The 14,658-nt window shown below is 35.9% G+C and overlaps 1 protein-coding gene across 2 annotated transcripts in view; it reads left to right on the top strand.

The window, feature by feature from the left end:
• Nucleotides 1-14,658, top strand: part of LOC145303524 (uncharacterized) — a 96,585-nt gene that overhangs the window by 73,815 nt on the left and 8,112 nt on the right. For both annotated transcript variants that reach the window (XM_080144976.1, XM_080144977.1), the window contains 2 exons: nucleotides 8,916-9,167; nucleotides 13,963-14,070. In XM_080144976.1, the coding sequence (XP_080001102.1) occupies nucleotides 8,916-9,167; nucleotides 13,963-14,070 (360 nt within the window). The remainder of the gene's footprint in view (nucleotides 1-8,915; nucleotides 9,168-13,962; nucleotides 14,071-14,658) is intronic.

The following is a 14,658-nucleotide window of genomic DNA, read 5'->3' as shown; positions in this document are numbered from 1 at the left end:
CAGAAAACCAAGAGGACTTACACAGAAGAAAAAGACAGACTCATGCCCAAGGAATTCTGTGAAAATCTCTTAAAGCACTCGCAGTTAAATGTGTGTGCATGGTAGAAATTTCCAAAATAGATTCACGCCACCAAAATTGAACCACATGGCCAGTAACAGCTTGTTTTCATTAAAAGCCAACTCAAGCCAGAAAACTGTCAGGCAGTTTAGCAGCACGGTGTTAGTAAATACTCAAAACGACAGGAAAAGATGTGTTCTAAACATGGTCGGACAAAGACAGAGTACCACATGTTCGATATGGCATGGAGTACAGGAAGATTTTTGAACAACAGACAAGGTGTTATTCTGAAAAGTACCTGTAAATAAATGTCTGTTGTCCCCGCTGAAAAAAAAAGAGCGAATCAAATTCTTTCCTTGTCTTTGTTTCCTTGTGTCTGTCTGCATACAACACAGGAGTTGACATGTAACGACTACGGTACAACAAGAAAGTTGCATCCCAGGAGAATAAAAAAAAATTATAACAATCAGTGAGCAACACTAACAAAATCTAAAACAACAGAATCCTCAAATATGAGACCTCCTGTAAGAATACAACATTAAAATTTCAGTTCAGACATTTTTGCTGAAGGCTACACCGAAGTTTTCTTAAATGATCGTTTTACATCTTCCAATAGATCAAGCAGTTCTGTTACTGTTAACAATGGAGAACTTATTTTTCCTGGTTGTCCTCAGACATTTTTTAACTATTGGCAGATACACAACTGTTTTTGAATAGTGGACTTTATAAATAATAAATGTTGAATCTTTATTTTGTATTTTTTTTTATACTGAGTTGCATTGTTCCTGGTATCTGCGTTTAAAGCTCAAGTTCATCCAATAGAAATAAAATAAAAAAAATAAAAAATCACCTCACGCCCCAACAAAAAGGATCATCCTAATCATGGTTACGTTTAAAAACAGCTACATAAAAAAATCAAATTGTTATCTTATATTTTTTTCAATTCACAAAATTGAAAAACAAATGCATTGATGCTTAGCAATGACACTGCATGAAATTAAACAGGAAGTACAAAAAGTCGAATTTATCAGTGCTACAAAAAAGAAAATCACAAATTAAGACCAGCAAATACAGAACTGTTTTTTATGTGTAACTAGCGAGGGGTATCCGGCGTTGCCCGGGTGTTTGTAGGTGTGTGTGAAAAAAAACAGGTGCCCGTGAAAAAAAAAAGCCTTGACAACGCGCATTGGAAAATAGTAAAGTGTGAAAAAAAAACAGGTGCGCGTTTTTGATTGATGTGACGGCGATAGCTATTCAGCAGTTAGAATTTTGTGTGGAACAGTTTTTAATGAGGTAAATAAATCGGTTTGTTTGTTTTTAAAAACCCGCTCCCTCGTCTCGAAATGAAAGTTACCGTCTGATATGACGAAGTCGATATTGACCAAACGTTACTTAGCTCTCTCGAGACTACTGGCTCTGGGCCTGTGATTAGAGTCGAGTTTCGTTTTTTGTTTATACCGCAAACCGTATGTAACGCGTGCCGAAGCGGGAAATGTGGAATAATTAACGTTTGAAAGTCAATAAAATTAAATAGAGAGGCGAGCTCCGTGGTTAACTGTGAGATATTACAATTTATAGATGATATAAAAAGTTTTAAGAAGTTGTGAAGCGAGGGAACGCTTCTCTGAAAGAAGCCTTTTGTGGACATTGAGGAAAAGCATAGATACATACATACATACATACATTTTCGCTTTTATATTTATAGACTAGCGAGGGGTACCTGGCGTTGCCCGGGTGTTTTTCGGGGTATGTGAAAAAAAAAACAGGTGCTTGTGAAAAAAAACGAAGCCTTCACGACGCGCAGTTGGAAAATAGTAAAGTGCACGTTTTTGATTGACGTGAGGGGTATCCGGCATTGCCGGGGTGTTTGGAGGTGTGTGTGTGGGGGGGGGTTAAAAAAAAAAAGTAAATATGAGGATCGAACCCGGACCGTTGAGGCAAAGTTGTAAATTAAAGTGTGAAAAAAAAAAAAAACGTGCGATGTTAACCATTGCCCCACCGCGAGATGCTAACAGAAAAACGTTTGAATTTATTTAATTAGTTGGATTTAGCAGGTGCCCGTTTTAAATGAGGCCAAGTTTTGACTGCGGGATAGTATTCATTTACTGCTGAACGCTGTTTTTTTTCCCCCGAAGATGTTATAGGAAAAAGACTAAGCCACATGCGGCTAGTGACAAATATTGAATATTTATCTTCCCGAAATCGAGCAAATTAAATAGACAGGCGAGCTTCGTTGTTAAGTGTGAGATATTAGGATTTGTATGTGATATAAAAAGTTTTAAAAAGTTGTTAAGCGAGCGACCGCTTCTCTGAAAGAAGCCTTTTGTAGACACACAGAAAAAGCGAACACACATACATACATACGTACATACATTTTCGCTTTTATATTTATAGACTAGCGAGGGGTACCTGGCGTTGCCCGGGTGTTTTTCGGGGTATGTGAAAAAAAAACAGGTGCCCGTGAAAAAAAAACGAAGCCTTCATGACGCGCAGTTGGAAAATAGTCAAGTGTTAAAAAAAACAGGTGCGCGTTTTTGATTGACGTGACGGCGATAGGTATTCAGCAGTTACGATTTTGTGCGGGACAGTTTTGAATAAATCGGTTTGTTTGTTTTTAAATATCCGCTCCCTGTTTATTAGGAGGAGCGAAATGAAAGCTACAGTCTGATATGACAAAGTCAACAAACGTTACTTAGCTCTCTTGTTGCCCGGGTGTTTTTCGGGATATGTGAAAAAAACCCGAAAATGTGAAAAAAAAACGAAGCCTTCATGACGCACAGTTGGAAAATAGTAAAGTGTTAAAAAAAAACAGGTGCGTGTTTTTGATTGACGTGACGGCGATAGGTATTCAGCAGTTACGATTTTGTGCGGGACAGTTTTGAATAAATCGGTTTGTTTGTTTTTAAAAACCCGCTCCCTTTTTATTAGGAGGAGTGAAATGAAAGCTACAGTCATTGAACAAACTGGCTTTCGGCCTGTGATTAGAGTCAAGTTTCGCTTTTTTTTATACCGAAAACCGAATGTAACGCGTGCCGATGCGGGAAATGTGGAATAATTAACATTTGAAAGTCAATAAAATTAAATAGAGAGGCGAGCTCCGTGGATAATTCGTAGATATTACAATTTATAGATGATATAAAAAGTTTTAAGAAGTTGTGAAGCGAGCAAGCGCTTGTTTGAAAGAAGCCTTTCGTGGACATCGAGGAAAAGCAAACATACATACACACATACATTTTCGCTTTTATATATATAGATGACGTTCTACTATACTGCGAGAGGCTCGCCATACCAAAAGCATTACAAAAAAGGAAAAGGTACTTGCAGAGTTAATGTTTAGAGTGTTAAGAGGACTTACCCATTCACTCGTAATGGACTCTTTTAACCATTATAAAGCTCCCCAGAGTTAATAGTGAGAAAATATTGCGACCTAACACAAGACTACAGACTAACTCAACAGTCAGTAAATACCGACCTTTCTTTGTATTCACTTTCCTATACAATACATTCTTTCTACCTGAACTTGTTCTTCAAGTCTTTTTTCATGACCCCTTCCTAGAACCACAACAGTTGTGGTACCACTGAGCTATCTGCATACCCACGCCCGAACATGATCGATCTGAGGGAGCTAATTGCCCCTCATTGGGGAGCCAGGTATGCTAAGATAGCTTTAATCGATCCCGGGTAATAGTGGATATCCCCAGGACTTAAAGTAGAAGATAGAGAGATATATTTTATTTCATTGTCAAAATAGATATATTTACTTATTGTTTGGAAGTCAGAGAGATATATTTTGTATTCAAAATTGACGACAGAAATCTGGGAGCAATAACATTGACTTTGTCTGGCCTCAATGAACTCAAAGCCAGATGTTCGGATTGACGGTCGGTGACCTTAGAGGTCATGAGAATTTAATATTGACTTGAATCTCAGATTGCAAGCTAGTGAAAAGGCCGAATTGCACACCTGCAAAATTTGGGGTTTTCCCCAATTTCGTGGCATAATTTGATTGGCTTAGGAAGTCATCTCCCCCATACCTGACTTTACTATATAGTGCTAGTGCCGCGCGAAATTAGTCTGTTCCAAGAAGTGTCCAGCGAGAGTTTGTGCGCCGAACTCGAAGTAACCATACCGTTCCGTGAAGACATGATCCCCCCTCCACCCGTCTGATGCTGTCTGTGAAGAAAAGAGAAATTTGAGACTTTTAAAAACTTACTAAGAACTGAACCATATATTTGTAAAAAGACCAGTAAATATATTTTGTGAATTAATTCTCGTAGAATAAAATTTCATGTGTCTATTTTTCTTTTGCCTGCGGCTTTGATATTCGCTTTCAGCATACAGGATTCAAAGTAGCGACCCTCTGAGAAGAGCCAGACAATCCAAGCCAAAGTTTCCAAGACAACAGGATTCCTAGCGAACTTCATAAGAGGGGGTGTTACACTTTGTATAGAATTTATTTTTTCTCGCAATAAACTTGCACATGGTTTAGTAACTTTGCCGCAAAAGTTTAACACTAAAGTCATGTAAATGTGAATTATGAAAGAGGGAAAGGGGTTAGGGTTAAGGTTATGGTGCAGAGGCAATAATCCAAAGATTAATGACCACGGGGCATTCAACAGTCTCTACCTATTTGGACGTGTGCAAACTGACCACAGCTTCTGGCAACTTGTTCCACATAACAGCGTCCTGAACCGAAAAAGGAGCCTTCCGACGATTAAGCCAAATTTGTCTCAGGTCCAGATTTTGCAGAAGATGTCACATGATACCTGGTGAATTTTGTGTGGAGCTCATGGACCATCCTCATTGTTAGTCTCTAAACTCCATACATTGAATATCCCGAATGTGATAGAGGGATAAACCCTCAATGCCATATTCCAGAATCTGCCGTGTCAGTGCATTTCCCATTACATGTACAAAGAAGTGTTTCTTGATCCAATTCAGGACTAATGTTATTCTAGAAATATCCTTTTCTAAGATTATTCTACCTTAAGTTTAAGCAAAGCCAGCTTTAGGGTAATGCAAACATGTGAACCGAACCTTGTAAAGAACTGTAATATACAAGGCCCTTAAAAACAAATGCCAATCTAAAAAAAATTCTCTGTCTATAGAATATTTTGTCTCAAATAGATATTGGTATATTTATATTGTTTTAATGTTTAACGTTTAAAATAGAAATTTTTCATGCTTGAAGATTCTTTACATGAGGAATGATAATTTGAATTACCTGGATTATTCCGACTATTATTCTCATCAGATCCTGACTATATAAATCTGATTCCGTCTGTCAACTTATAAATACCTCACTTGTATTGAAATATGAATTTAACTCTTCAATTTCCTCTTGTGATGTTAACATAAGGCTATCTAAAAGGTTTTGTAATGTTCAAAATAAATGATAATCTGATGGAGTTACATCAGGAGAATACGCAGGATGAGGCAAGATTTCCCAACCAAATTCTCCTACTGTGCAAGGACGAGCATTATCTTGATGGAAGATGGCCCCCTTTTCTGTTGACTAAGGAAGATTGTTTTGGGGTCAAAATATTGAACAAAAATATGAAACAAATGACGTTTTAATAATCTGAAAGAAAAACGTTATAAATTAATCATGGTGATATGTTTAATAACAATATGCACGAAATAATTTTCTTTTTTTTTTTTTTTTACATAGGCGTCACCACTTATCAAGGCCGATCGGCCACTCAAGGATAAGGGTTAAAGAGTGTAGAGTAGTCAAAAGGACAATATAGTAATCAATAGTAATGGAAGTTCAGTAAATTTGTTAACTTAAGTGGAACGGCTCATCAGAAACTTGTTCACGTTGGACTTGAAGACAACCATATTATAGACAGCTGGAAAGCAGGAAAACAGAAGACGATTCCACAGGCGTGCAGTTCTAAGAAAGAAGCTTTGATCATGGAATCTATGTTTAGGTTTAGGCACAGATAAAGAGTGTGGAAAATTATTGATAATGTTTTCAGCTAGTCTAGTGTTTCTTGTGAAAGATTGAAGCTCAGTCGAACACTTTCCATGAAAATAACGATAAAGCAGAGACAAACTCGCAACATCTCTTCTGTGAGATAGAGGTTGCAGCGAAGAGAAAAGAACATCTCCCACCAGGCCACGAAGTCTATTTTGAACTCTATCAAGGCAGGACAAGTCTTTTCTAGCAGCTTCTGCCCATATGTGACAACAGTATTCCATCCTTGGACGTATCTGGCTCTTATATAGATAGAGAATTGCATCAGCAGTGAGATATCTACTGGATTGATAGATGGATCCCACCATTTTTCCAGTGGCCTTGGCAACAGATTTGATGTACGTATTCCATTTAAGATCAGGAGTAAAGGTCAAGCCCAGAAGCCTGTCAAAACTTGAGGCCTCCCCAAGACGAGAGCCATTCATTTCAATTGATGCCAGATGGGGATCAGAATGTTGATGATGTAAAGAGAGAAGCTTGGTTTTAGATGTATTAAAAGTAACCAGCCACTCCTTTCCCCATTGTACAACGTGATCAAGATCAGAGGAGAGAGAATCGGAGAGAACTTGGTCGTTTACTGTCTTAGATGTGCTACCATAGATGGTAGTGTCGTCAGCAAAAATGTCTACGAATGATGTAAGGATGTGATTTGGAAGAAAAAATTTACACCGACCTGATATCATTTGTATCATTCTGGCCTAACAACGTTTCGGTCGATGTAACCTTCAGTATTACTTGTGTATCTTTCCAAACTTGAGAATCTTTATGACGAACTTGGGAACTGACATGAAATTTTAAACTGAACTCTTTATTTAATGCATGGGTGCAAATTATTTTTGTTTCGTCAGGTAGAAATATAAGGTATTATATTATCCTTCATTATTATTGCCTGTAGTAAGACACAAACGCTATTTCACTCTTTTTCTAAGAAAAAAAGATTACCGAACAGACATGAAGGTCGTTCTTGTGACCTAAACAAATGAGTAGCTCAGATAAGTAGAATTTAGGTATTGTTTTATGCATAAGTGCACAAAACTTCTAATAAAAGATTAATTTGCAACACAAAAGCATAGAGTAATTAACCAAAACCTCTTTTTAGAACAAAACAATGAAAGAGTTTGTTTCGAAAGAAAAAAGACTGTGTCCGAAGTGAAAGAAAGAAAAGGAATAGAAAGCTCTAGGATGCTTTCGTGTCGGGATGGAGAAAAATAAAGTTTCTTCAGGTTGTCTAATGGAGGTCTTCAGTGAAGCAGTCGCAGCCTGGAGCGGGAGGAAGGGGGGGGGGTCAGTGAACATAGAGTGAGAGGAGAGAGGTCTGTCTTCTTTGGTGGGTCAGAGCTCCTTTTCTGGCTTCTAGCTAGTTCTTGACAGGGGTAATTAGTTCCTTAAAAGACATATAAGATTAATGCGCCCTAGTAGCTGACTGGTCAGTGCATGGCTGCATCAGTCAGCAAAGGGGGCATTAATCCACAAGAGAAAATAGTTTGCTAAGGTGACTGTTACAAGAATTTTAAATTGTTAACAGGAATTTAAATTAATCTTTCAAAAGATTTGTTCATCTCAGTGCCATCCGTTTTTGTCTCAATAGGAGATTGTAATGATAACTACATTTCCAGGTTTAAAATGACCTTGGATGTAGACTGTATGTGGATGTAATTATCTTCTGCCTATCTCTTTACATGTGCTTTGATCCTTTTATTTCCAAATAATCTTGATTTATGCACTTTTGCTTGCAAGACATTTTTTTAAAAATAATTTTCAATAGATGTTATTAATCATTGTCTTATCTTTATCTTGCTCAATGGATTTGTGTTTGTCTTTTAATAATTTCAAGATGATGTTTTTATAGAACCATGGCCAACATGTCGAACAGTAGTTGCTTTGGGGCATTCAACTTCTTAGGTCTAGGCACATTTTCTTCAAGTTTCTGAACAAAGTCTTTTCAGACGGTGTTCGATGTGCCATCTTGAAAGTTCTGATTATCTTCAAACTATGTCCCCCAATATTGACAAAGATTTTGCCCGGAGCTGTCATCTGCAAAATGGAACGAGTTTTTTTTTTTTTTTTTTTTTTCAAATTGTATTTTTTAAAATAAGCAAACGGGCAGAAAAATTGATAATTCAATTTTTTTGTTTGTTTGTTTGTTTATTTTAAAAAATACAATTTGAAAAAAAAAAGCAAAAAAATACTTGTTTCATTTTGCAGATGCTCTGGGTAAAAGTTTTTCAACATATATATATATATATATATATATTAATGTATAATGTATAATACACTTTATTTTTACAAGTGATACTGTTTAATATACTTTTATTTGTTCTAACTTCTTACAAGTCCCGCTAGTTTATATGTATTAGCACTGCACACACAGACACACAACGAATATTAGATGAACATTATATAGATTATCACATGTATATACACTCAATAGCCTAAAGATGATCGCAGACGAGCATAAACATGTACACAAGCACTCGCTACATACAACTAATATATAACACCATATAAGTTTTGGTACTATGAATCATAAACATTTGTTATATACACGGCAACATAATACCATTCTATGAAAGCCACATTAAGATAGCTACACAATCAGAACCATGTCCTATCACCTGTGCATTCGCACCACGATGAGAATTATCCAGAGTTTTTAAATTCATGTGGGTGGAATTAGATAAATTGTATTTCTAGAAATAAAAGAGTGCATTCCCTCATTGGATAGTATAATCCAGGGTAGATAATTCGGATCATCTCCTGATATTTCTTATCCCAACATGTGATGTGACAATATAAATGTAATTTGTCCAAATAAAATTCAAATAGTGTTTTGCGTCTTTTCTTATGTGAATAATTTTTTTAATTTCTTTTTTTCAGGGTGTAACAATATGTATGCCATAATTGAAACTACACCAAATCAAAAGATTGCAAAACACAGTTTCATTAGTGTTCACACAGAATCGTTACAACTATGCGAGGAATTGTGCCTCGATAACGAAAGCTGTATGTCGTTAGAATTCAGAAAGTCCACAAAAATATGTCAACTAAGCAGAACCACGAGTTATTTAGTGGAGAGCATCATTATCATGGAAGATAAGGATGTCATCTATGGAGAGAAGGTTTGCAAAGGTAAATCTTGAAATTATGATGCCGAAATACTTGAGACTACTTGAACAAAAAGTAATGAAAAAAAAAAAAATCTACATCCTTTAAACAGCTGCCAGATAGTCATGAGTAAAGAGAGTGTCGGATAATAATTTTCATAAAAATTAAGAAAATATTCATATTTTTTTTGTTTTTTTTAGATTTTTCTGAAATAAAAAAAAATCTGTTATTAGCAGCAGCTTTCTTTCTATCTTTAAGAAGAGTTAAAAAAAATAGGATCTTAGGTTTAGTTTCAGCGACCTCGTAATTCTTGTTTCCTTTATTTTTTGTCGTTTAATCCTCACATTCCAAGACGTTTCTGACAAAGAGGAAAAAACTGCTGTTTCCTAGTTCAGAAACTATTCTATCTAACACTTATCGTTGAGAAGTTTTGACCTTGAAGTACTACTTCTTTTTTCAACTCCTTAAATCAAGTGGCTTCATGCCTTGTCAGGAGCGATTGCCATTAAACGAAAAGTGCAATGTTTTGTAGAGGAAGAGGGGGCGACGATGAGACAATGGCCCCGGGGCATCTACATTCATAGGGAGGGGGGTGGGAGCAAGCAAACAGTCAGATTATCTCCCTTTATCATAATACTAGCAGGAAGATCCGACATTGTTCGGGATTTAATAAGGAGCACTGTCCTTTTTTTACTATGCTTGTAACACCATATTACTTGTTTTTTTATGCTTGCCGCCACCTCCGTGTAGTTTTAGAGGCTGAAATTTTAGACAGCTTCCTATTCAATATGTTATACATATGGTTTACATTTCATTTAAATCAATTGGAAATTTCGGCACCTTAGAATACACATTGAGGTTCAGAACCTGATGAACTCATTGCACTTGTGCCCCCTCGACGTACTCGCTTAGCAACAAAGTCACACCCCTTCACTGCTGACGTCCTTAAATGTCAGAATAGATTTCTCCTGCAAACATCTAGATTTTGGAATTCCTTTCCTGCTACCTGCTTCCCTGACTGTACTGACATGCAGAAGTTTAAATATGATGTAAACCAACATCTTGCTGATTTTTCCTAGGCATGGTCCAAAATAGTAGCCTCTTACGTCCAAGTGGCAATATGTCTTGTTTGGGGTGAACTTGAGTAAAAAAACAAAAAAACACTTCCATTGTCTTCCCCAAGGTAATTTTATACATATGATGTAAATTTCATCAAGACAGGATATAAATTTTAAGCTTTAAGGGAAGTTATGCCCATAACTCTTTGTAACAGAGCAAAGATGTACGTATGCAAATGCATGCAAAACTACGTCATCGGTAGGGATAAAGAAAGACTATAAAAACGTTGATCACGTGAGAGACGTCATGAGAAGCCACGCATGGCAAGAGAACAAGGAAAAAAATGTCGCTGTTGCGCGAAAAAGTGAGTTCGAGTTATTCTTTACCTTGGTCTCCTTTGTGATATAGACTGCTACAATGTGTGGGTCCCGTTTGGAAACGTCTGTGTAATACGTTACATCACTTGGGGTGAGTATCACTTAGAGATTTAGAATCACTTTTATTATCTTCTTCAGCACTTTTTTTTCTCTAGAGAACACATGCATAGCCATTGGGATATATGGATTTCTCAGTACTTGGAGGTATACTTGAGCCTTAGGAGCATATAATCAAGAAAGTGACCCTGGGCATCACCAGTGCCTCACCCGACCTGTGCATGCCACAAGATAATGAGGGTTACAAAGCTGAGATTGATCAAGAATGATTACATGTTAAGTTAGAGAGTGATTTTTAAATGGGACACTCTGCCCCAGGGCCATCTGCAGCTGGTTGGGTATGATATTCTACTTCAAAGCCACCTGAAAAATGGAATCAACTGTGTAACGATGACACGACCAACCAACCAACCAGTGATTGTTATGAAACAGTGATTTTATTAGTATTATTTATTTACTAGTTCTCACAGAAATTATTATCAGTAATTACTCACTGACAATATCTGTAATGTTCCCTGGAATCTGAGTGATAACAAGTCTTCCCAAGTTTCCAGTGAAAATATACTTTGTGTTATCTCTTCTCGTCTTTAGCCTTTCACAACCATTTTGTGTGGTACCAGCCACATCGTATCACTACTTGAATGTGTGCACGCTTTATTTGGTGGAGGGGGAGCAGTTTCAGTTCCCTTGCGTTTGTGTGATTTTCTTTCTATATTTTTTTTTGTATTTATATTCCACTTACTCGTGGCTGGTTAGTGTTCATTAATTATGTTGGTTGGTTTACGGATTTGAAGATTTTCCTTTAACATTTTTGCTGTTTCCACTATCATTTTTCCAAGTCTTCCAGGACTGTTCTTAGTGTTCATACAATTATTTATATGGCAGTAATTTTATTCATATTCTTTATCCCTTTTTGTTTTTTGGCAAGTTTCATGTATTTGTTTTGTCTTTCAGCCTCCTTGATGCAAATTCATGAAGTGTATTCTGCCAGTCTGAGGCTTTCCAATGTGTCATATTTTAAGAGCTACCTTGAGTATTTCTTCCGTAATTTTGGTTTCTGTTGCTTCTGCAATTTTTTAAAAAGTCTTTTTTCATGTTGTTCAGTAATTCAGTATTTCTTTTGTGGCCTTGACACTTTTCTCATATATTGTCCCACAAGTGTTTTGTTTCTGTCGGGTCTAGTAATTCTGTTTTTCTTCTTCCTCTGTTTATGTCTTCATAAAAATGGCTTTTATTGATTTCAAAAGGTCCTATTTTGTTTGTACTGTTTCGATTTGTATCTATTAGGTTGGTGCAAAAATAATGTTTTTTGACGTTCAACTATACATACAAAAACGACATTATTTTTGCACCAACCTAATATATCATTCCAGTCTTACCTCCTTTGCTAATATCTTTTGTTTTAGTTCTTCATTTTCCTTGTTTAGTTTTTCTTCTTCTTTACCAGTCATAATTTTTCCTTACTTTTTCTATCGTTTTTCATTCTATTTGGCCTTATTTACCACTTTTTAAAAATCGTTTATTGACCCACGTCTCTAATCTGATTTCTAATTCAGGTTTTGTTCATCCATTTTTATACAAAGTTTTGTTTCTATTTTTAATCTCATAATTATTGATTTGGCTCTTGCATATTTTTTTTTTAAGTATGTGATAGTATCTGTTGATGTACATAGAATGAGTCCATTCACTTCTTCTATTTCTAATATTGATTTATTTCATTCTTCTTTCCTTGGGAATTAGAGTTTGTTTTATTCTCACTCATAATTTCTTTTATGCATTCAACTTCTATTACTTATTGAATTCTATAATTTCGTAATTATTGCTCTCTGCAGTTTCAGTATTTATGTTGTGCCAGTCTGAGGATTGGGGGGGGGGGCTAATTTTTTTTTTAATGACATTTACCTGTCCTTTTATTTCCATTAGTTCCAATTCAACAAACTATCCTCACAAGGATGATGTTTCTTACTTGATCTGCAATCTTTTGTTCTGTTGCACAGTCAGTAGAAACATCCCATAGATTCTACGTGCATTTCAGGTACTCTCCTTGTGTGCAGTTGCTTTTATAATAGTATTCAATCGTAAGTCGTTCGTTATTTTCATGGCAAGTGCTCGTCTAAGCTCCAATCTATGGTCCTTCGTTGCCAAACTTTAATGGAAAAACACTCGTATAGCTGAAACTACTATCAATAATTTCCTCCACTCTTTATCTGTGCCCAAACCTAAACATAGATTCCATGAACAAAGCTTCTTTCTAAGAACTGCACACCTGTGGAACTCTCTTCCATTTCCCTGCTTTCCAGCCAACTAAAATATGGTCGTCTTCAAGTCCAACATAAACAAGTTCTTGTTGAATCGCCCCCTTAAGTAGTTCAATTTACCAAATTTCTATTTCTAACGATTACTACGGTATTGTCCCATTGACTACTGTACACTCATTAACCCTTATCCTCGAGTGGCCTGATCTTGAATTAACTTTACCATTTTACTTGATTATTAAACTTATTTCTTCCCAACGATAATTTACATGTGTATTTAACTTTGAAATAAAAATAAATTTATTCTGGTGGAGGAGGCATTTAAGTAGTGTTACATAGCATGGCATGGAAAGAGAGCATGTCAGATTCTGATCAGCTCTAAGGAGGTCGGCTTAGTGAAGGAGCGTGACGTTGAAAAACCTGAAACTGCGCAAGGACCTAAGTCATATCATCACTGACAACAGCCTTCAGCGCAAAATTTAAGAGCATATATTCAAAGCATTTGTCATGGTGTGGTGTACGTGACAACAGCAGGAAAAGAATTTATCTGTGATACTTTCACCTGAACAGTGTTTATTTCTAACATTTTGTGAAATACAAGGTGCACTATCACACACAATTATAAAGAACGATGGGTAGTTTCCCCATAACGAAACAGTCACAGCTAGGATTATGAGTTATTGCAAAAATTCGAACGTCACAATGAGTTTTAACCCGAATGTTTAAGACTTCTTAACGAAGCCAATTCAAAATCTGTCCTTAGGTGTTCACAAAGTGATATTGAGAGGGAGGGGGAGGGCTTTTTAGCATTGTTCATTTTCTTTTTCTTTTTTTCCAATTATTATCTTTAAACGATTTAGATTGTTATGAAAAGTTGTTCTTTTCCTTGTAAATCAAAGACAAACAATGAATAACATTAAAACATGGCAAAAACTTAAAATCAGAAGAAGCATTAGTAGTGATTGTTTTGAAGGTTGAATTTATTGCGTGTGTTCATTTTCTAACCAATCTTACAATATGATATCGCCTTTTCTTATAAAATGTTTGTTACTTCTTTGTTTCAATTGTCAGAATATATAATGGAAGGCAGTACAGCAATGCCATATAAAACCTTTAACTTGAGCATGAACCAACCCAGTGCACTTTTATGCAGTATGAGCAAAGAAGAAATGTTCTGTGGTAAGTTATATTTATATCCTAACACATTCAGATTTCAACAATTGAATTACACACACGTCTGGACAATATTAAGCTACATTTCAGTGACTAAGATTTTATTAATTTTACTTTTTTGCCTAAATCAAAAACTTTTGACAGACCGTTCCGCCCATAGACTAAATTTAATGTGTCAATTTCTGATCTTTCAACGATGTGCTCTTCAGAAATTCAAAATTCATAAGAAAAAATATATTATAAGGCATCAAATAAAATCCATAAAAATAAACAATTTATGATGATTACATCACGTTCCCTTGAGGAAAAACATAGATATTTTTAACCATTCAGGCAGCCATCATTTTTACCACATACACACATACATGTATGCACGCACGCACGCACGCACACACACACACACACACACACACACACACACATATATATATAAGTTAAATATATTATGACACACACACATATAATATATAAGTTAAATATATTATGACCAATGGAAATTTGGTATCACACACACATGCACACGCGTGTATAAATATATATATATTTATATTTATTTTCACAGCCAAACAACGTCGCAGCTCACATATATATTTA

The sequence above is a fragment of the Euprymna scolopes genome, chromosome 19 (assembly GCF_053919585.1).
Source record: "Euprymna scolopes isolate OS-2025 chromosome 19, ASM5391958v1, whole genome shotgun sequence".
Taxonomy (NCBI): domain Eukaryota; kingdom Metazoa; phylum Mollusca; class Cephalopoda; order Sepiida; family Sepiolidae; genus Euprymna; species Euprymna scolopes.
The sequence above is the reverse complement of the archived record's forward strand: the minus strand, read 5'-3'. Positions and strand labels throughout refer to the sequence as shown.